Below are 23786 nucleotides of genomic sequence, written 5' to 3' on the forward strand. Positions count from 1 at the left end.
TTGCCACGACAAAAAAACGATTATTTTTACTTGCATTTCATAGAAAATACTTTTCTTCATTCTAATTTGGTGACTTACGAAAGAGATTCCTAAGGCATTAATTTCACCTCTTTAATTTATTTCATCATTCATAAGAATCCCTGCTAACTACTGTGCAAGACAAACCCACAGCCATACAGGAAGCCATGAATGCTGACAAACAGTTGGCAGCTGCCCTCGGCGTCAACGGTGTGAGTGAGGAAAAAAAAAAATACCATAAAGCAAAATCGATCTTGCACTATCCCTGTCCGGGGAAGCCCGAAATCCCGGCAGGGGGGGGGGGGCAGCGCATGCGCAAAGCGAGGGCTTCACGTGGCTGCCTCCTCCTGCCCAGGCTGCGGAGCTGCTGGCGCGCGCAGTGCAAGATGAGGGCCGAGAGCAGCCCCTGGATCCTGCCTCTCCTCATCCTCCTGCACACTCCTGGGGCGCAGGGCTTCAGGAAGAGGGGACCCGTCGTGACGGCGAAGGTGACGTTTAAAAGGGGGGCACTGAAAAGTAAAATGAGAGCGAGGGGCGCGCGGGCTTTATGTGTGGCAGAGTGGGAGGACCTTCCCTTCCTCCCCCCTCACCCACCGTGGGACGGAGAGCCGGCGAAGGGCTCGGTCGGGAGAGGACAGGAAGGAGGGGCGAGCGCAAACTTTCTGGCTGGCAAAAAAAAAAATAAAAAAATCCACTAAAGAATCCAAGTGCAAGCTGGGAGCCGAACCTTGGCTCGGTTCGGCCCCTTTGGACGTGGGGGATTCACCGCTGGCGTTGCAAAGGCCTTTTGCAGTGAAAACCCAGAGCCCAACTTTCTGGCAGTAGCTGCACCCTGTCTCTCTGCGATCCCGCCGGCGCGGCGCTCTTAAGAGGGGACGGGTACTTAAATTGCTAAAAAAAAACCCCCAACTTATTAAAACCGATATTCCCTTACATTTCTAACCAGCCTGTTACGAAGGCTTAGGAACCAGTTCTTAGTTTCAAGTTTTAAAGTAACATTTCCGGTGTATCCCCTCTCTCTACGAGACTTCCGAACTGGCTGACAATATCTTCATATCTTTCTTCATATCATATATGCATAATACTTTTATGCCAATCTATTAGCTGTACTTTTTTCTTGTTTTTTGGAGGTGGGGAGCGGCAGTAGGACTGGCAGTGATGCTCTGCGTTTGTCACTCATCGAGCCACGTTAGCATCTAGCAGTGATAGGGTGGGTGGGGCTCGGGAGTGGGAGGCCCCCTGAGAAGCTGATAGGGAGGAAAACCATTGGATAGGAACTGTATGTCTTCATTAATTCAGTTGGCTTACTTCTACTGTCGTGCTACCTGTCTTGGAGGCACCTGCAGTAATGGTGTGCTTTCTATCATTAAAATCGTCTGTTGTACCCGAAAATTGGAGTGCAGACAATGTGATGCCGATCTTTAAAAACAGCTCAGGGGTGAGCCTGACTTCAGTACCGGGAAAAATCGGACAAACTATTGTAAAGAATAAAATCAAAGAACATATAGAAAGGCATGGCTTAATAGGATACAGCCAGCATAGATTTACACAAGGGAAATCTTGCCTTATCAGTCTGTTACATCTTTTTGAAGGGGTCAATAAACATGTGGACAATGGTAATCCAGCAGATATTGTATATGGATTTTCAGAAGGCGTTTGACAAAGTCCCCAATGAGAAACTTCTGAGAAAAATGAAAAGACAGGATAGAGGCAATGTCCAATTGGGGATTGCAAACTGGTTAAAAGATAGGAGACAGAGAGTAGGAATAAATAGTCAGTTTTCTCAATGGAGAAAGATAAACAGTGGAGTGCCTCAGGGATCTGGAGTGGGGCTGGTGTTTTTTTTTATAAATGAACTGAAAAAGGGTATGATGAGTAAGGTAATCAAATTGTAGATGACACTAAATTATTCCAAGTAGTGAAATCACAAAGTAGATTGTAAGAAACTGCAAGAAGACCCTGCAAGACTGGGAGATTGGGCATCCAAATGGCAGATGAAATTTAATATGGACAAGTGCAAAGGGATGCACATAGGGAAACATACCCCACACTGTAGTTTCTAACAATCAGGCCAATACAGTATAGTGCGCTCCGACGGAGCGCACTGTTAGCCTGCTCTTGGACGCGTGTTTTCCCTTACCCTTTATTCAGTAAGGGGCGGAAAACGCGCGTCCAACCCGCGGCACCTAATAGCGCCCTCAACAAATGCAAATGTTGATGGCCCTATTAGGTATGCGCACGGGATACAGTAAGCCGCACATTTTACTCTAAGAAATTAGGTGCTAGTTTCTGCCGGCACCGGAAAGTGCACAGAAAAGCAGTAAAAACTGCTTTTCTGTGCACGCTCTGACTTAATATCTTAGCGATATTAAGTCGGAGGTCCCGAAGGGTGTAAAAAGTAAAAGAAAAAAAAATTTAAATTGGGCTGGCGGCTGTCGGGCCGAAAACCGGACACTCGATATTGCCGGCGTCCGATTTCCGAGCCCGTGGCTGTCAGCGGGCTCGAGAACTGACGCTGGCAAAATTGAGCGTCGGCTGTCAAACCCGCTGACAGCCGCTGCTTCGGGTCAAAAGGAGGCGCTAGGGACGCACTAGTGTCCCTAGCGCCTCCTTTTGCCCGATTCTACCGCACCACCTAATTTACATACTGAATCGCGCGCACCAGCGAGTGGCCGGTGCGCACGCCGGGAGAGCAGGCGTTCATCTGCTCTCCCGCGTTTTTACTGAATCGGCCCATATGTTACGTTCCCTACCTATTAGGAGTTACAACCCAGGAAAAGGTTCTGGGCATTATGGGCAATACTTTCAAATCCTATGCTCTGTGTGCAGCAGCAGTCAAAAAAACAAACATAATATTAGGAAAGGAATGGAGAATGTCATAATGCCTCTGTATTGCTCCATGGCGAGACAACTTCTATTTTGATTGCCGCATCTCGAAAATGAACTGGAAAAGGTACAGAGAAGGGCACCCAAAATGATAAAGGGGATGCAATGGCTCCCATATGAGGAAAGGCTAAAGAGGTTAGGGCTATTCATCTTGGAGATGGACGGCTGAGGGAGGATATGAAATTCTATTAAATCATGAGTGGAATAGAATGGGTAAATGTAAATCTGTTATTTACTCTTTCAAATAATACACAAACTAGGAAACACTCCATGAAGTTAGTAAGTAGCACGTTTTAAAACATTTCAGAGAAAATTATTTTTTGCTGAAGCTCTGGAATTAATTGCCGAGGATGTGGTAAAAGCAGTTTGTGAAGGTGTGTTTTAAAAAAAAAAGGTTTGGACAAATTCTTGGAGAAAAAGTCCATAAACTATTTTTAACCAAACAGACTTGGGAAAAGCCAATACTCGTCTCTGGCCGTTAGTAGCATGGGATCTATTTACTGTCTGGGAACCTGCCAAGTACTTGTGACCTATATTGGCCACTACTGGAAATAGGATACTGGGCTTGATGGACCCTCGGTCTGACCAAGTACAGCAATTCGTATGTTTTACTGCCCACCTTTAATGTTAGTGCCAGTCTGTGATGTATTCTGAAAGGTTTATGGTATTCTAGTTACAATGCCGAGGTCCTTGGAGAACCACATGTGAGTTGCAAACCATAGTTAGATGGACTATGTGTAAGAAAACTGTTGGAAAATGAAAAAAAATGTAGTTGTATTTTGTCAAACTATATAGTGAAAATAATAGTTATATTTAGAAGCCAACAGCAGCTCTTTACTGATGATAAAGGAAATGTAGAAAAAGGACTAATAAAAAACTGATGGGTAAGAGCAGTAGGTGTAATGGTGCCTTTTAAAAGATAAGTACGACTTTAAATCTTTAGTTGTGAGTGTTCGCGTACACTTGCTATCACTACAGATTCAGTTCAAGCAGGTTTTGGTTGATAGTAACTGCACTTTCAGGATTTTTCTCACTGCAAAAAGCTTGCATTTGCCAATTTGTTTGGCAGACTCTGGCTTCTTCAGTAAGCTTTACTTTTTCCTCCCACTATCTATTGCTCCATATAAAATGCTTGAATCACATCATTATTCCCGAGGTCACTACTGCTTGAATCCCACCTGGTTGATAGAAAATGAATGTCCTTTTGGTATTTTATGCTAAAATGCTCTTCTTTGGAGCTCTTTTAAATGTGCTTTGGTCCATGGGTCATCCATGTGGAAAGAGTCAGCCCAAAGCACACAAAGCTGAGAAAGGTGACACCTTATATTAGTTCCTTTTTGAGATTTTCATCTAGATGCAACTGCAAAAAAGGTTTGAGAAAAAATAGAATGCTGACTAGGAAATCAAATCACTACTTTTTTTTTTTTATTTTAGTTGAAGTTTGGGTTTCGCTGCAGCTGAAGTTGTTCCGTTCAGGCCAGTAAAGTTTTAGTAACTGGTTGGCGTTCACATTAGAAAATTTGAACACAAGGCACATTATAATGATCATTTGAAAAGTGAGTTGGAACAAAGGTTTACATGTGAAAATGCACTTGACCCTTGTAAGGGGGCTTTTGAAAATTGCTACAATATATGCCATTGAATTGTCCATGGGATTTACCTATGTTAAGTGCATGTAACATGGGTGAACGGCTTTTTTAAATTGCTGTATGTTACATTTACATGCGTAACTCCTTTGAAAATTCACCTGAAAATCTGTTACAATTAGTGTCAACCATTTTTTTTTTTATGAAGCCTGCATGAAAGCTGAAATAGCTTGGCTGCCGTATTGCATGTACTAGAAGATATTGTCAAGCATTGTATTTTAACTTCCACACAGATTTGTCATGTTGAATTTAAAAATGTAAATGACTGCAGTGTGTTGGATACCCCACAGCCTGGGGAAGTAAAACTTTCATTTGTATTTTCAAAACATTTAATAAAATAAACTTATTCAAACAATCACAAGCGAGGGAGCAGTTTTTATACTGTCCACACTGGGGACAAAGACATATTGTGTCCATTTTGTCCATGGGCTCAGAGCAAAAGTATGCATATTACTTTTGCTTTTTTATCATTCAGGCAGACAAGTGGGTTATGCACTTCTACCAGCAGATGGAGACGAAGCAAAGCTGACGTCACGGAATGTATACCCCTGCACTGTCATCAGCTAACCAGTATGCTCCGTCTCCAGCAGATGGTGGGCATGCATTTCCCTACTGGGGATTGCTTAAAAAAAAAATTAGAATAAAAGAAGAAGGAAGCCACACTGGGTCATGCCAATACATGACCTAAATATACTATGCCCTTGGAAGCCCAAGCGTGGAGCCCAGCCGTGTGAGAGCCCAGCAGAAAATCCAAGTTGCCTCTTATGGGGATAAAATAAGCACATTGTCCAGGGATCGAAAGCAGCTTTGTGGCAAGCTTCCAGGCCTTCCGAATCGGAAAAAGGAATGAATTTAATAGAGGGGATAGCATCAATTCTGATTCCTCCATCTGTAATACAAACCGTGGATCTAGCTTCCCCATTAACGTTTTCTCCGCCAAAAGATTGACACACGATAACTCTCCCAACAGCCAATCACGGACTAATCAGAGATTTCCGGCCAGGTTGTATAGTTTCAAATCCGGTACATTCAGCCCACCCCCGCCCAGCACGCTTGAAGATGATGAAGCGAGATTCGTGACTTCTTGCCACACCAGAGAAAGGACCGAAATGCCCCCTTCCAAGAGCCCCAAATCTCTAAGTTTGACCACCAAGGGTACATTTTGAAATAAGTACAACCAGTTGGGAAGGAGAATCATCTTGTATAAATTAACCCGACTGATCAACAACAGAAGGAGGTACCTCCATGTCGCCAGGCGAGTCACTGAGGCAGTGAGGAGGGGGAGCACATTTACGTCATAAAGCTTTTGGAGTTGGGATGGGATATATATCCCCAAGTATCTAAACTTGGTGTCTGCCCAGGCCAACAGAAACAATTCCCCCCAAGTATCTTGCAGAGATTCAGGGAAAGCCAGAGCCTCCGATTTCTCTTTGTTTAATTTGAGCCCCGAAAATTTCCCAAATTCCTGAAAAACCTGTAAAAGAGCATGTAAAGATTGCCGGGGGTTGGTCAAAAAAACTAAAATATCATCCGCAAAAGCGGTGCATTTAAAAGTTTCCGTGCAGAACCGTACACCTTTTATCGCTCGGTCTGCCTGTATCGCCAGAAGAAGAGGTTTTAACTGCAAAAGAAACAGTAGCAGTGATAGGGGGGGGCAGCCCTGTCGAGAACCCCGGTAAACTAAGAACGGCTCAGACTGGGAATTATTTGCAACAATGATAGCCATAGGGTCGTGATTATAATAGCTGAACCGCCCTATAGAAGACTCCTGTTATACCCATGGGTTGTAAAATATAAAATAGGTAATCCCACCCCACCCGATCGAATGCTTTATCAGCGTCGAGACTGACCGAGAAATATGGTTCTCCCACCGGTTGACAGATAGTCATAGCCGTCAACACCTTTCTAATGTTCATAAGCTCTCTCTCACTCAGCTTCAAGTGAACCCAGCCCACTCCCGCCCCTAACTCCTCCTCTTTTTCTGATTTGCATCGCACCATACGTTGTGGTGCTATTGCATGCGAAAACGCCATAACACTATTTGATAAATGACCCTGTAAGTCAGATAGCATCTGGAGCACTGGGTACAGCACCTCCCCTGGGCATAGGGTGCAATGCATCTGGAGCACTAGGTGAAGCACCAGCCTCAGGGACAGGGTCCAGCATGGCAGGTAAAGAGTTCATTCCAGTAGCTGCAGGTTTCAGAAGATTGGCAGGAGCACCGATGCTAATTAAAACTTTTTGAACCACCTGCATGCTGTTCCTTACTTGTTAGATGATCCCTGGTAGGTCAGGGTTATCCTCTCTGGGTATAGTTTTGGTGCTTGCAGACTTGCAGCCTGAAGTTAGGATTAGGTTGATAAGCTGGTATAATACTTGGCTCCAAAACTGGGGTTCTAGAGGTAACCAAAAATAAGGTTCAGAGGAAGGTATAGTTATCTCCGTTGGGTCCCCAAACCAAGGCTGTGAAATACCCCTGGAAGGTGTGAAGGGTCAGACAGTCTTTTAATGGCCACCACTATTGTAAACTTTCCCCTCTGAGCAGGAAACTCAGATTTCACTTTGGCAGCCTTGTCTCTAAAGTAAGGTGAAGTTTGTTGAATCCAGGCATGGCACAGGATTAGATATTGCTGCAGTTGCCCTCTGGCACCATCAAAAGGCTCAGGATACATGGATATAGTCTTGCTAAAAGCAATAGTCTGGATGTCCCTTGTAATAGGTGCCAGTTCCCTTGTGGGAGCTGTAATAGAAGCTGGTTTGGGTGAGGTCTCTGGTTCCCAAAATCTTTGTTACAGTGCTTTCAGGAAAATCCTGGGAACCCCTTCTGGGTTTGTCCTGAACCAGTCCAGGGCAAACTTTGCTGCTTCTCCCTGGAATTTTTTTGCAGATAAGGGACCTTCTCAATGCCTCAGGATAAGGCTCAGCAACTCATGAGTAAAAAAAATAAAAAGTGGTACCCCTCAATAAAGCTTGGCAGTTCTTTTGAGTTGCTCCCAATCTCAGCTAGGTGTACAGGATGATCACAGTCTCCAAATCCCATGGTTTTACTATGGGGAGCAGTGGCACAATATAAGAAGTCTTGAGTATAGCTTGTAATGAAAGTCACAGTTTTCTTTATTCATAGCAGAAAACCAGGGGCGGAAAGGAATCAGGATTTGCAAGCAGCACAGCCTGCCTCAGCTCAGCTTGCAGGGGTGTGACCAGTTGCTTTAGGTAGCTCCTCCCACGTGGCTGAGTGTTCCAAGGGTTGCTGGTAAGTATTACTCCAATCCCTAGTCTAGTGTTATTACATTCTTTGTCCGAGCACAGTGTTTTCACATTGGCTAAGTGCTGGAATGGTTAACTGTTAATAATCAGATTTTGTTCTGTCCACATTTGGCTTTTGCAGAGATTACAGACGGGCTAATATCGGTGCAGGGGTATATATACTGTGATGTCAGCTTTGCTCCATCTCCATCTACTGGTAGAGTAGTAATTTCTCCTTAATGCACAGTTTGCATTAAGTCAACACTTTAGTGATTGTCGAGCATTTCTGTGGAGCTGACCCGATACTGGACAACTCATATTCTTTGTTTCTTTCCTGTCTTTTCACCAGGTTTTCTTTTTACCTTTAAAAGCTATCAACTGATTTTCAAAATATCAATTTGCTATTATTTAAAGATATTTGAATAGATGTAATTGATATTGTTTTCATACTTGGCACAGTTATTGTCCGTTTTATTTTTTGTACCTACTTTAAATATTTGGAACCTACTGCTGTACCAAACCCACACCCTTACCCCAGACCATAAGTACCTGTATATTTTGTAGTGGTGTTGCTGCACCAGAATTTAAGGAGGTAAAATCTGCAATGTTAAGTGATTTTTCACCTTTGAAAAGAGAGTGATTATTTTTAGGAAAAACGCACTAATAAAAAAAAAACAAACCTTAGAAATAAAAGAATAACAAAACCTTGAAATAGCATAAAGGGAGAAATCAATGGAGTCGAGAGGCAGATAAGCTGATATTGTGAAGACACTTGCTAATATTACTAAGTTAAATAGCATCTGATAATTGGTCACACCCCAATGCATTGAATCAATGATCAAATGTATGGCTAACAAAGATTCTCAATTGTAATATTGAATTAAATTTATTTAGTGTTTAATTTGATTTATATGTCACCTTTCAGACACTTATTAGAATGTAATAAGCAAATGTCATGATGATTTATAAAACTTTAGTCATGACTAATACATTTGTGATTATGTGGTTATCTTAAGTTCAATTCAGTAAAAAAAACATAATCGCCTACAATTGGTTTGTTGACTTATTTTTATGAGAGCTCAAGGCAAATGATGCCTATCACATACATAAGAGACAGATCTTTTAGCACGCACCTCTGAAAAGAATCCACAATATCAGACACTGGTCACTCTTGAGCTCCCTTCTCCCCCTCTCAGAACGTTGCATTTTACTTCCCAAGGGACAGGTGTCTACATCACTACTAATTGGCAGCCTCAATATATAGGCCAAAAAATGAACTGGGAGAGTGAGTGACCCTACCCTTTCACCTTTAGTAATGACCTTCTAGTGCAAGGTCGAGGCACGCTGTCAGGGAAGTTAGGAGAAGCTTGTTTGCTGCTGACTGTACTGTACCCCCACTGGGGATAAAAGGAGGCCTCACCACCGTTATCAATCTGGCACATTTCAAAAGCACTAAACTCGTTATTTAAAGACAAAAAACATAATGCTGATTTTTAAGATATGTTCAGTGGACAATGATGTCAGTATTGCTTTTAACAAAATACATCATACACACAATTCCACTCTAGCCTAGGTTCTACATTTGATTCCACATGTTAATATAAGAAGGTGTTCTCCACATTGATTGAGTTTTTGATAACCATTCCCTGCTACATGTACCGGAAAAAGAAAGAGCAAGAATGGAGCTCAGTGGGACGTTAGCCTGCTCTCTCAGCTGTGGCTGATATACGCACATTCTGTACATGTTTGCCCAATCGGTCTTCATTGCTGGCTTTCACCTGTAAAAATTCACATTCGGCATTTCTCGTTGCTGGATGAAGGTATGCTGCTCAACACCGCAACCCCTCTCACTTAAAGGATCACCAGAGTAACAGAACATCTGGGAAAGTCACACAGGTACAATGTTAGAAAAACAGAGCAATATATCAAATGATCAAGCAGTGAAAACAGAATCACTACAACCCTCAAGAACACATTATCTCTCAAAGAATTCAACCTACAGCAACCAGATTTTCAGCTAGAAACCAAAATATCATATTGCCATAGCTTTCGGATCTAGCCCAAAATTTTAAAAAAATTAAAAAGACAATAAGACTCATCAACCTTTGTATCCAACTGTTTTTTTCAATTCACCCATCAATTCATTTGTTCCTCAGAAATTAGTTTGAAAATTTGGAATTGGTGTATAATATATTGAGACCAAGAACCAAGCCAATATACTATATAAACTACTGCTATTATGATTAGTCCATGAGAATAAGGGGATTACAATGGAACTAAAATTGCGTTCTTGTAACTACATATTTCAGTGGATCTTAAGGAGGCTTACCAGCAAATCCCTGTTCACAAATTCAGTCAAACTTTCTCAGGTTTGTAGTGGAGAACAGACACATTCAGTACCATTCTTTTGCCTTTTGGTCTAGCCACAGCACCTAGAACAACTGCAGTCATAGTTGCAGTTGATAGTACTGTCAGAAAGTGATGACTTTACATTCTTCCTTATTTGGTTGGTCTTTGAAAGTTCTAGAGGATTTGTAATTTAAACATAAATGCTTTTCATTCATTAGGATTTTTTGTGAAGTCTGAGGCAGGCTCCAATGGCCTTTAATAGATATAAACCTAGGGAAAGCTTTTTCTTCTGACTTGGAAAGGATTCAGAAAACAGAAAATTGTATGCTGATCCTCAATCAGAGCAAAACGTTTTTTGTGAACCATAGTGCGTGTTTTAGGTTTGGTATCTCCTTGTACCTTTGTTTCAATTTCAGCTGCAGAGTCTTGAATGAAGTAACATAGCTGCTGTGTTATTCCACTTAGATAAACAAAAATAAAGGTAAAAAAAAGCTGTAGATTATACTTTATTGAACTGACTTCATAGATTTGTGACTAACTTTTGCGAATAGACTCTTTTCATTAGGCCAGTGCAAACTAAGCTAAATAAGGATGATGATGCAAATGAACCATAGATTGAATTGTACCATCAGAATTTGTTTTCAAAGCTGTAAGGCGTTATAAAGTAAAAGGAAGGCAGGGAAGGGATTTGAATAACCTGGGTTGAATGTGCCTGGGTTTCCTAACAGCCATTAAATTTGCTAAAGTTTATTTACGGAAGATTGAAAAAGGAAAAAAAAAAGGTCTCTAATACAGATCCTGAAGTATGTGCATTGCTCCTGTGAACGGTGCCGCAAATACAGTTGAGGGCTGCAGGGTTACAAAACCAGCAAGCCTATCATTCTACAGAGACCAGATTAAACAGCAAGGAGCAACCATTAACCCTCTTTCCATGTTGGGCAAGTGGTCAAAGAAGAATTGAAAGTGTTGCATAAATCTGTTGGATCAAGAGGTGGTTAAATTAGCCTTATGTCTTTTTGAAAAAGGTGACCTTATATTTGCTAGATCTTTCTAAGATGCCATGTGGTGGCACCCCTGGTCACATTAAGTAGGGGAATGTATCATAAAAAGTCCAACATATTTGATTCTTGGCAGTGGTGTACCGGGGGTGGGGGGGCAACTGGGACTTTAAAAAATTTATTTTTTTTTCTGTGCCCAGGAACTCTCGTGCAAATTCTCTGGATAAAAATGTCACATTGCTGGGTCCCATGTGAAAGGAAGAAGAGTGTGCCATCAGATTGCACACTTATATTATAATCCCTAAAGAGGCAGCGCATTTGGCCATGTGGTACAGCTCTGCACTCACGCTGAAGCTGCACACAGCCAATAGTAATATGCAGGGGCAGGGCTCCGGCGGTCCAATCAGGTACCCGTGCTGGTCCCCCTATACTGCTGGTGCAACCGCAGAACACTGAGCAGGAGGTGCATGCAGGAACTAATTACCCATACATAGCTGGAACTATTGTTCACGTCTCTTCTTACTATGACTGGTATCCAGGGGCTGCCTCAGCAGTGGGCGCAAGGGGCCTCAGTCAGCAATTGAGTCAAGAAGGAGAGGCCCATCAAGGCTGCTGCAGACCCCATTTAGTGGTAGCTGAAGAGATCAGATAGGCCACCGGTAGCCAAAATCAAGCAGAGGCCATGCGGCAGCCTGAGTGAGGAGGCAGCCATGGGAAATCTCCTCCCCCCCCCCAATACACACACAACTTCCTCCTCAGATTCCATTAGATGGAGACACCTGGATGAGAGGGAGTGTGTGTGTTTTAGAGAGACGGAGCTTGTGTGCATGTGGGTGAGAGAATGTGTATATATGAGAGAGGGAGCTTGGGTGGGTGGGTGTGTGAGAACGTGTGTATGAGAGAGGGAGCGTGGGTGGGTGTGTGAGAATGTGTGTATGAGAGAGGGAGCGTGGGTGTGTGTGTGAGAATGTGTGTATGAGAGAGGGAGTGTGGGTGTGTGTGTGAGAATGTGTGTATGAGAGAGGGAGTGTGGGTGTGTGTGTGAGAATGTGTGTATGAGAGAGGGAGTGTGGGTGGGTGTGTGAGAATGTGTGTGTGAGAGAGGGAGTGTGGGTGGGTGTGTGAGAATGTGTGTGTGAGAGAGGGAGTGTGGGTGGGTGTGTGAGAATGTGTGTGTGAGAGAGGGAGCTTGTGTGGGTGGGTGTGAGAATGTGTGTGTGTGAGAGAGGGAGCTTGGGTGGGTGGGTGTGTGAGAATGTGTGTGTGTGAGAGAGGGAGCTTGGGTGGGTGGGTGTGTGAGAATGTGTGTGTGAGAGAGGGAGCTTGGGTGGGGGGGTGTGTGAGAATGTGTGTGTGAGAGAGGGAGCTTGGGTGGGGGGGTGTGTGAGAATGTGTGTGTGAGAGAGGGAGCTTGGGTGGGGGGGGTGTGTGAGAATGTGTGTGTGAGAGAGGGAGCTTGGGTGGGGGGGTGTGTGAGAATGTGTGTGTGAGAGAGGGAGCTTGGGTGGGGGGGTGTGTGAGAATGTGTGTATGAGAGAGGGAGCGTGGGTGGGTGGGTGTGAGAATGTGTGTATGAGAGAGGGAGCGTGGGTGGGTGGGTGAGAATGTGTGTGTGAGAGAGGGAGCGTGGGTGGGTGGGTGAGAATGTGTGTGTGAGAGAGGGAGCGTGGGTGGGTGGGTGAGAATGTATGAGAGAGGGAGCGTGGGTGGGTGGGTGAGAATGTGTGTATGAGAGAGGGAGCGTGGGTGGGTGGGTGAGAATGTGTGTATGAGAGAGGGAGCTTGGGTGTGTGAGAATGTGTGTATGAGAGGGAGCTTGGGTGGGTGGGTGTGTGAGAATGTGTGTATGAGAGAGGGAGCTTGGGTGTGTGAGAATGTGTGTATGAGAGAGGGAGCTTGGGTGTGTGTGTGAGTGAGATTGTGTATGAGAGAGGGAGCTTGGGTGTGTGTGTGTGAGTGAGAATCTGTGTTTGAAAAAGAGGGGGTTTGCATGTGTGTGAGGGCATGCACGTAAGAGAGAGGGAGCTTGGCCCTAGATGCCTAGTGTTTGGCCAAATGATGACCTACCAGCTGGTTTCCCACACCTGGCCAACAGGAAGAAGACTAGGACCACCGGGGGGAAGAGGTTACAATCTCAGTGTGACTGGAAAATAAAAAGTTCCCAGGTATGGTGATGGAGCATTTTGTATGCTTATTCATTTTAATTATTTTGTGTTATTTGACATGTCTGCTGTTTTGAAATATTTAATTGATTTTTGGGAAATGTTTAAAATTGGTTTTATCTTTATTATTTAAAAGATGCTCTATTTGTCATCTGTATTGAATTACTGTATTTTATTAGTATGGTTTACTAATATGGATTTTCTTGGTTTTGTTTTATGAGGACTGATGATGTTTCTGTTTTTGTATCATTGCACTGCATATGAGTCTGGCTGGGAGGGCTGGGGGTCACGACTGGGAGGCCTGGAAGGGGACAAAGGCCTGGAGAGCACAACTGCTGGGTCTGGGAGGGGAGAGGGGGCTGGGGAATAAAATTGCTGGGATCGGGGAGGATAGAAGGTTTTGGAGAGCAAGACTGCAGTGCTTGGAGCTGGAAGGGCAGGAGGGTAAAACTGCTTTTGCTTCTGTTTCTCTGAGATGGGAAGAATTTGATTTTCTCTGTCATGTTATATGTAAGGGTTTCCGCCCATCTGTTACTGTTTAATTGTAAACCGATGCGATGTGTGAACGGTCATCGGTATAAAAGAGACTTTAAATAAATAAATAAATTAAATAAATAAATGTGCATGTGAGTATTTCTGTATTTTTATAGTACAGGGAAAATGTAATTGTTTTTATTTCTCTGGTGTTATACTGCAAGTAAAGTCTGACTTTTTGGGGTTTCCAGTTCAGCTTTTGTCTCCGTGTTTCTCTTTCTAATTTGTGCTCAGTTGTTCTGTATTTGGTGAGGGTACAGGCAAGTGTGCTGTAATGAGACTACAGTGAGGTGTGCAGGTTTGGAGAAAAGGACATTTTCCCTTTTTTTTTTTTCCTCCTGATGCATAAGAAGTGGAAACATTGGAAATTTTGGAATAATTTATAAATGTTATATCTCAGTCCTTGACTCTTAGGCTTATTCTTTATCAGAGAATGTTTTTGTTTGCTTGCAGTACCAAAGAGGGAAAGGGCAGTGTTGGTGGCCTGTATACAGGCAGGAAAGCTTTTGCCCTATAGACTGTTCACAGCAGTCTGTTTTCATTTCTTTTCTGGGATTTGTATTAGTGTGACTTTCTTGCCCATAAGCATTTCTACAAGGAGGATAGGGGCGCAGGGGATGCAACACAAATGCATTGACCCTCGTACGTCTCTGATTGTTGGTACTGTTAATGGGCAAGAAAAGGACAAGAAGCAAGTGCCCTCTGAAAGATATGGCAGTGCAGCTGAGCTGGGCAAAGAGAAGGCTAATGTTAATCTGAGCAGTGTGTATACTAGGTTTCATTAACTTGTGACTGAGTGCACCAACTCCCTTATTCTACCTTAAAGGAACCCAGATCAGGGTTTTAACCCAGCTCTCATTAAGGCAGAAGGCCACAAGGAATTCTGGGTGAAGGGAGGTTCCCAGGCCTAGAGAGCTTGAGGAGGCCTCAGGGAGCTGGGAGGATCTCATGATGCACTCAGACAGTGGCTGTTTACCTGTTAAGTTGTGTCTGACACAAGATGAGCTTCTATTTTGATTCTTGTATCTTTGAAGCACAGTAAATAAATATCTGTACCATAATTAAGTTGGTCCAGTCTTATTGTATTCCTGAACTATTCCTGCGGCCGCAGCAGGCCTGAATATCTAGCTGTGGTGTGAGAAGTGGGATTTTTTTTTTTTTTTTTTTGCTTAATCAGGAAGCACAAATAAAATCCCATAGCCTCCAAGAAGAAGAAAAAAAAACCTGCTTGCAGAGTTTTTTTTTCCTGGGGGGTCTTCTGATTTTAATTTCTACTACAGCAGGCCAAGGGGGCTATCCCCATCTGAGCAGTCAGGGGGCAAGTAGTAAGTCAGGGTCGTACAGGCCAGCAGGTGTTTTTCATTTTCTCCACCTTGTGTGAGTTACTCGTTTGGGAACTGGCCCCAAAGGGAGATAAAATGGAGCAGGTAATACAGGTCCTGGCCATAGGACAGCAACTACTGCAAAATGCTGTACAAACACAAATAAACAGCGGCCAAAAGATCAATTAACGCAACAAGGCACAGTCTTAACTCAGCTAGCTGAGGCCCTGCAATTGGCTATGCCCAGAATTCCTTAGGCACATTCATATTTGCATATCCTGTTTAAGTTGAAGGGAAAAGAGGACCTGGAGGTCTTTCTAAAGAAATGGACTTGCCTGCGGACCATTACCGTCTCGTCTCTACAGAGGAATCCTCTCTGGGTATACGCCACTTCACAGACCCCGTGGCACTCCTGTGTCTGTGTGACTTTACTGCTATACTCCCCGCTCCATGGGCAGTGTCGCTCTTCTTCTCTCTAGTACCTGCTGTTCCACTCACCAGCAACTGAGACCTCGCCTCCTGACGGTGAGGCTCATGGGGCTCCTCCCCGTGGGTGGTACCGTCTCTCACCTCGGGCCAGGGCCCACATACCCACAAACCCTAACAACCATGACATGGAAAATGGAGTAGCTGCAGAAGTCTATAAAGAGCCATAGTCTGTGGTCCTCCTGGAACTGAGCCTCATTGTGCTCCTCAGGGGTTGAGTTGAGCAGGAGCTCTTCAAAAATCTTTCATCCCTTTACTGGAGCATGCTGAGTCCTGGGGTGTCGAGTAAACATAAAAAGCACAGAGCTTGGGTCCTTCAAAAAAAAGCAGTGTCACTCTTGGAAGCTGATGGTAGAATCATTACTGAAAAGGCAGAGTCTCAGTGTAGTCTATGCAGCGGATGCATCATTCACCACTGCATTGAACCCCAGTGCTGTTGGTGCATAGATCCCCAGAGCATTTGATGCATTGAGCCCTAGAGCACTGAATGCATTAGGCATAGATGCCACTGATGCACCCTCTTTCTGTGCTTTGTGTATTGACGCACTGGACTGCAGTACTTCCAGTGCAGCTCTTCACTAGATCCCCAGTTCCTTCCTTACATTTGAGAAGATTTTCAGGGCAGGATTTGATATGCTTCATTTACCTTCAGCAATTTCTGGGACAATGTCCCCAGCAAAGTTATTGGAGCAACTCCTGCTAGTAGAAATAGAAGATCCCATTTGCTCTGTGTTGCCCTTTATCTCTAACTGGGTCCCAGGGCAGATCTTACAAAGTCCAGAGGATGTGCAGGCAGGTTCCATCCTGGTTTCAGAAGGGATGTTTCACATCCAGTGCCCGGCCAGAGGGTATGACAGACCAAATGGCAAGTTGGTGAAGACTTTCTTTACCTGAGCCTCTGGAACATTTGTCTCCAAATGAGGATCTCTCATACTCCAGGATTTTGGACAAGTTGGGCAAGGTGCTCAGAGTTGGTGTCTGTAAAGACAAAGAGCTTTGCTCAGAAATCTTCAGTCTTCTCCAGATCCTAGACACCCCAGTGGAGCCAGCAGGTGTACCCATTTATGCTACCCTGCAAGAATTACATGTGGGAGAATCCAATTTCCCGTGCAGCAGTCGTGAGAATATTAGACCTGAAATACAGAGTCCAGAAGACTCCTGGTTTCAGAGTTGTACAGCTGCCTCATCAGTCAGTTGTAGTGGAGTCCACTCTGAAAAGAGAAAAAAAATATACAAGAATATTTTTAAATGCTCCACCAGGGACACTTTTGGTAAAAAGGTGTTCTAGAGCTCCATGCTTACTGTATGCATTTCTGCTCACCAGTTTTATATGGTTCAATACCTACACGACTGCATTAAAAAGCTGAAGCACTTTCTTCTTCCAGAGAATAGCAGCTCTGCATATCCACAGCCACTCCTAGATGAGGAAGAGTATATAGAACATCTTATTTGATCAGTTTATGAGGCATTCAATTTGCTCTTCTGCTCCTCTTCAGCCTCTATTGGACCATGCCAGATGGTTTGGCTGAGAGTCAGCAGTTTGCAAGATGATGTTTATGATAAATTAGCAGATGTCCCCCAGTCTGGGAAATCATCTCTTTGGAGACAGACTTAGAGAAACAGTTGCTCATATCAAGGAGCAACATGTGGCAATTCAGTTGCTCTCAACAAGCTCAGAACAAGTGTCTACTTCAAGACAGCCCTATTTCACTCATAAGCAATTATACTTCCAGAAATACCCCTTTCAGCAATTTAAGTGTACTTTGCTCCACCTCTGCTTCCACAACAGCTTCCAGCTCAAAGCTGATAGTGTGAAAGGCATCAACCAAACGTGACTCACCAAATCCAGCCAAAGCCTGGACCAAGTTTTTGACCATTTCCAAGCCCAGCACTCATCCTCTCCAGTAGAAGGGAGAATTCACCTCTATCTGGAGGAATAGTGCAAGATCAAAAAGACTGCTGGGGTCTCAAGATTGTAGAGTCTGGTTACTGCTTGCATTTTCTTCTGACTTCTCATGCTTCCTCATTGCTCAGCCTTCAATCTGGATCTGTCTTACTCCATGCCTGGAGTTGGAGTCATGACTCACATAACAGGTTGTAGATCCTGTCCTGTCCGATCAACATGACCAGGGGTTCTACTTCCACTATTTTCTTATCCCCAAGAAGTCTGGGGGATTGAGACCCATCCTGGATTTAAGAAGTCTGAACAAGAATCTACTTTGAGAGAACTTTAAGATATACTCCCTCCACATGATTCTGCCTTTCGTCCAGATGAGGGAATAGATGTGTGCCTGAATCTGAAAGCTGCTTATGCTCATATACCCATCCATCTCTCCCACTGGCATTACCTACACTTGTGGTGGAATCCTCGAAGTACCAGTATTGGGTGCTCCCCTTTGGTCTGTCAGGGGCTCTGAGGGTCTTTACCAAATGCCTAGCTGTAATAGAAGCGCTCCTCCATCTTTAGGGCATCTATGTCTTCCCTTATCTGGATAAGTGGCTAATGACTGCGACGTCCTAAGAAGGAGTGCTGACCTCCCTGCTGAAATCAATTCAGCTTCTACAATCACTAGGATTCCTAGTGAATTTTGAAAAATTGACCCCGATTCCATCTCAGAATTAAATTCATCAGGGCATGAATAGGCTTTGTAAGAGACAGCATTTCTTCTGACAGATCAGGCGAATACTCTGATTCCTTGTTCATTGATTGCTGAACTCAGATGAGACAACAGCCAGGGAAGTTCAGTTTAATTTAATACTAGTACTAGTTGTTCTGAAATACATGGTAGTGGCAGTTGATGTAGTCTCATTAACCCTGCTTTCACTTGCAACCTCTTCAGTGGGGCCTCCGTTCCCAAAGGGACCAGTAGACTCAATCCTTGATTGCTTCAGTAAATATCTCATAGGAAAGGAACCAAGAACTTTGCTGGTGGCTAGACCCCTACATTTTACAAAAGGGGTCACCCTTTGTCTACTTCCTCCCCAGGACCTACTGGGGACAGATGCCTCCACCAATGGATGGGGTGCCCACACAGGTCCCTCTCAATCTCAAGGAACTTGGTCATTAGCAGAAAGGCAGTTTCAGATCAAACTTCTAGAACTGTGATTGATCAGATATGATGACCAACTAGCCATATTCTTTGTGAACAAACAAGGAGGAATAGGATCATGGACTCTACCAAGTGGCAATAAAGATATGGAAATGAGTATGTAGTCATCAAGCTATTCTGCAAGCAACCTACCTTCTGGGAATTGCCAACATGATAGTGGACTGCCTCAGTAGGATATTTTGCCAACATAAATGGTCCTTGCAACAGTCAACAATCTACAGACTGTTCAATCTTTGGGGACATCCCTCCATTGACCTCTTTGTGTCCGAAGAGAACAGAAAAGTGGAAAGATTTTGTTCTGTTCTTCCTAGCAAACTCAGATGTGCTCAGGATGCTTTTCTGCTCAAGTGGAATGCAGATCTCATGTTTGCTTTTCCACAGATTCCACTGATAGCCAGGATGGTACAGAAAATGCTCAAAGACTGGGTCTGTCTAATACTTGTTGCATCAGCATGGCCCAAACAAGTGTGATTTGCATACCTTGTACAACTGGCCATCAGCACTCCAATCCGTCTCAGTGCCAATCCATTTTTGTTAATTCAAGATGAGGGACGTCTGTATCATCTGAACCTTTTCTCTCTGTTTGACAGCCTGGATGTTGAGTGCTTGCTGATTGCCTCACTTTCCTTATCTAGAGCAGTTGAGGACATAATAGCTTCTGACAGAAAACCCTCAACTAGGAGAGCTTATGGCTTTAAATGGAAATGTTTCTCTTCTTGCTGTATCAAAGCTCCTTGGATCCAATTTGCATATGAACCATGAGACCTATCTTCAGTATTTATTTATTTAAAATTTTCATATGCAACATTCCTAGGTGGCTTCCGAGAATAACATCCATAAAATAAGTACTCCCATTGAATTTCCCCAGTCTCACCCTTTATTTCCTTATTACTCTTATTGTGGGGGCACATAGGTATAAATTTCCACAAGAATCAATGTTAAAAGTTATATGTTACCTTTTGATATTATTTTCCTGTTTTCTTTACCACTTGTTAAAGATATATACTATATGAATCTCAGTTATTCTGGAAGTAAGAATGATTTCTTAAATGTAACTTGAAACTGAATAAAAATAAAATAAAAAAAAATCCATAAAATAAAAACAAATATATTTAAATTTGCAGGATAACACAGTTACATCATGTACAAAACTATGACCACATCATATACATTCATAAAGATTAATAACATAAAAAACATTAAAAATTAGTCATATAAACTACAATAGATAAACACACAAAAATAGCTGGTTAAAGACACCATTCCAGATAACTAAAATTCAAAAGCCTGTTTAAACAAATGAGCCTTTACCATCTTTTGAAATCTCACTCTGTCTTTCTTCTTCAGGTCTTAGAATCTCATCAGTGAGAGTACATCTCAGTACCATAGTGGCCTATCATTATCAAATTAAGGGAAGGGCCAGTCTCCACTCATCCTTTTGGTATTGAAATTCATGAAAGGTTTATAGCATACTAAACCTCCAGTTATCAAACTGCCTGTCCCATGGGAGCTTAACATAGTCTTGATGCAACTAATGAAGTTACTTTTTGAACCATTGGATTCGGCTTCTCTTAACTTTCTCACATGGAAAGTAATATTTCTTGTTGCAATCACCTCAGCCAGAAGAGTTGGTGAGCTTTCAGCTTTAGTTCACTGTTCACCTTATATGCAGTTCTTCCACAACAGAGTGGTGCTTCACATCCACCCAGCGTTTCTGCCGAAGGTTGTCTTAGCTTTCCATAATAATCAGGCCATTCTTCTTGAGGCCTCGCACACATGAAAGCGAAAAGGCCCTTTATTCTCTAGACTATAAACAAGTGTTGCCTTACTACAGAAAAATAACTCTGCCTCATCATCAGGTTAAAGCTGCAATTTGGTCATCAGTGCATACCTTCACTTCCCAGTACTGTCTGAAGAATTTATCAAAAACTGACAAGCAGTTTTGCGTAGCCTGTTCACCCAGTAGTCTAATCTTCATGATGGGGTCCAGTGTGCTTATTCTGTAAATCAGTGGTTCTCAGCCTTTTTTCGGCCGGGACACACCTGACAGATGGTTCTCACATGCATGACACACTGAACATGTGACCGTCACGGGGCAAAATTTAATACATTCTGCATCCTCAGGAACCCCCTGACCCCCAACAATGGGTGCAGAGCAGAACTAGGGCATTACCCGTACAACTCACCATATAAAAAAAGATATTCTGGATCTGGTGACATCTCAGTAAAAACAAAACAAACTCTCTTTACTGGCAGGCACAATACCCCTCCTTATGAAAAGACAGTAATTTACCACTACAAATATTTAACCAGGCCCTAAACACTAACACACCTCCTATTAGGAAAACAGAGCAAGCCAAGCTGCTATAGATAGATTCCCACTTAGAAATAATTGTAAAACTATACTAATAAATGTTACAAAACAGCTGATGAACAGAATAACATCAACAATTAAAAACTCATAAAATTATTAAAAATTGTCCAAATATCAATAAAATATTTCAAAACAGCAGACACATCACATAATACCCAATAATTAAAATGGCAGTCAATCAAGAAAAATAAACTTAAAAAGCCGCCTTTACTTACCCTCTCCAGCAACTCTCCTACTCCTTTCCCTTGCAGGCCAATAGCACTCACCAGAAGCAGCAGTGGCTGCTGAAGCTCTGTTCTCACAGTCCTCTTCCTTAGGGCCCACAACCAGTCACTGTCTCACACAGACCAGTGACCTCCCTAAGTAGTATCTCTTCCTCACACACACACCAGTCACCTCCCTGACCAGTCTGTCTCTCTCACACAGACACCAGTCACCTCGCTGACCAGTCTCTGTCTCTCTCACAGACATGTCACCTCCCTGACCAGTCTGTCTGTCTCACATAGACACCAGTCACCTCACTGACCAGTCTCTGTCTCTCTCTCTCTCTCACACAAAGTTACCTCCCTGACCAGTCTCTCACATTCACACCCCAGTCATCTTCCTGACCAGTCTGTCTCTCTCACAGAAACACATCACCTCTGACCAGTCTCTCTCTCAATCACACACATGCTCTGTCACTTACATACAAGCTCACACATACTCTGTCACTTACAACCACACACACTGCCACTCATGCACCCATTCTATCACACACAAGCTCTCACTCATGCACCCAGGCACCCATTCTACCACACACACACACAAAGCTGCCACTCACATACCCAAGCATTCATTCTACCACACACACACACAAAGCTGCCACTCACATACCCAAGCATTCATTCTACCACACACACACACACTCTCACTCATGCACCCAGGCACCCATTCTACCACATACACACACAAAGCTGCCACTCACGCACCCAGGCACCCATTCTACCACATACACACACAAAGCTGCCACTCACGCACCCAGGCACCCATTCTACCACACACACACAAGCTGCCACTCACGCACCCAGGCACCCATTCTACCACACACACACACACTCTCACTCATGCACCCAGGCACCCATTCTACCACACACACACACACACACACACACACGCACGCACGCACACACACAAGCTCACATGGAGCTTCTTCTCATTGTTTGGCCCTATAAGCCTGGCCTCCGCTTATCAGCCGCCGCTGGCCTGACCTCTGGTGGCGGTGCACGGGTCTCTCCACTCTTCAGCTGCCAGCAGTGGTGCACAGCATCTCTCTACTCTTCGGCCCTGCCGGCGGCAGCGCACAGCATGTCCATTCTTCGGCCCCACTGGCGGCGCACAGGCCTCTCTACTCTTCGGCCCTGCCGGCCTGGCCTCCAGCGGTGGTGCGCAGCATCTCTCCATTCTTCAGCCCCTCCCCTAGGGAGAAGGGAAGCACAAGCGGGGCAGTGGAACACCAGGAGCTGCGACACACCTGCTGGTGCTTGGCGACACACTGGTTGAGAACCACTGCTGTAAATATTCTGCTGCAACCTTCAGCTTGGGACTTACCCATGTGTCGTGGCTAATTCAGCCCTGCTTGTTGATAGAGAAAACAAGTTTTCTTACAATAAATGGAGTTCTTCATAGACAGCAGGATGAATTAACCATGCTAAATACCCACCCGACTCCCTGGAGAGTCGACTACTTAGCTAGACCTAGCTCTAAAATTGACTGAGGGGGTTCACAAGGCAACATCTGCACGAGAATTCCTACACATGCTTAATAGAGCAAAAATTCTATGAACTTAGAGAAAAGGATCGTTTTGGCACGGTCTAATTTCATCTTACTGTGTATGGAGAACATTGTTTATGGAAAGCAAGCTTGCTTTATCCCTGCTTAAGTTTGGTTTCATAGCTCCAAGCAATAGTGAATGTTCATTTTTTTTTTCTTTATTATCTTGTAGGTATTTTTTGACATAAAGATTGGAGACAGGGATGTTGGCAGAATTGTAATTGGTTTATTTGGGAAAGTTGTCCCAAAGACTGTCAAGAATTTCATTGAACTGGCAACTGGAGAAGTAAGTTTATATTTGTGTTTCTCATTTCATTGGTATTTTGAAATGGAGCATAAAATCTTTGTTTCCTCAAACATATGAACATTTCGTGCTGCCTAGTTTTCTTCTTTGCTGCAGGAATTTGCACATGGTTATGGGAACATTTGAATGTTTGTGTAATAAGTACATCAGTAAACAGAGACAGGAGCGAGGTATGATGATAAAGTTTTATGGAGCTCTGCTAGGGATCATTATCTTGATGGAAGTGGTCCTTGTTATAAATGTAGATTGCTATGTATTTAAAAATATTTATTTCCCACCTCTACACTGTTCAAGGTGGGGAACAATAGAAAACATCTATCAGACATAAAACACTAAAAATGATAAATAAATAACCAAGCAAAATCATATTACTCAAAAACATAACAAGAATGGGAAATGTCCACAGAAAAAGGATCAGACTAGATCTCAAATGCCCCTAGAAACAGAACATTTTTAAACATCTTAAAAGTTTGAATGCAAGTCGTCGGGCAAGGAGTTCCATCAGACTGGGCTGGCCACAGAGAAAGCTTGCTCACAAGATA

General features: G+C 43.5%; 1 protein-coding gene across 1 annotated transcript in view; it reads left to right on the top strand.

The window, feature by feature from the left end:
* The first annotated feature begins 343 nt into the window (after nucleotides 1-343).
* The window catches only part of PPIC (peptidylprolyl isomerase C), a 42534-nt gene continuing 19091 nt past the window's right edge, over nucleotides 344-23786 (top strand). The window contains exons 1-2 of the mRNA XM_029619856.1: nucleotides 344-506; nucleotides 23113-23226. Coding sequence (XP_029475716.1) covers nucleotides 405-506; nucleotides 23113-23226 — 216 coding nt within the window. The 5' untranslated portion in view covers nucleotides 344-404. The remainder of the gene's footprint in view (nucleotides 507-23112; nucleotides 23227-23786) is intronic.

The sequence above is a fragment of the Rhinatrema bivittatum genome, chromosome 1 (genome assembly GCF_901001135.1).
Source record: "Rhinatrema bivittatum chromosome 1, aRhiBiv1.1, whole genome shotgun sequence".
In the NCBI taxonomy this organism is placed as follows: Eukaryota; Metazoa; Chordata; class Amphibia; order Gymnophiona; family Rhinatrematidae; genus Rhinatrema; species Rhinatrema bivittatum.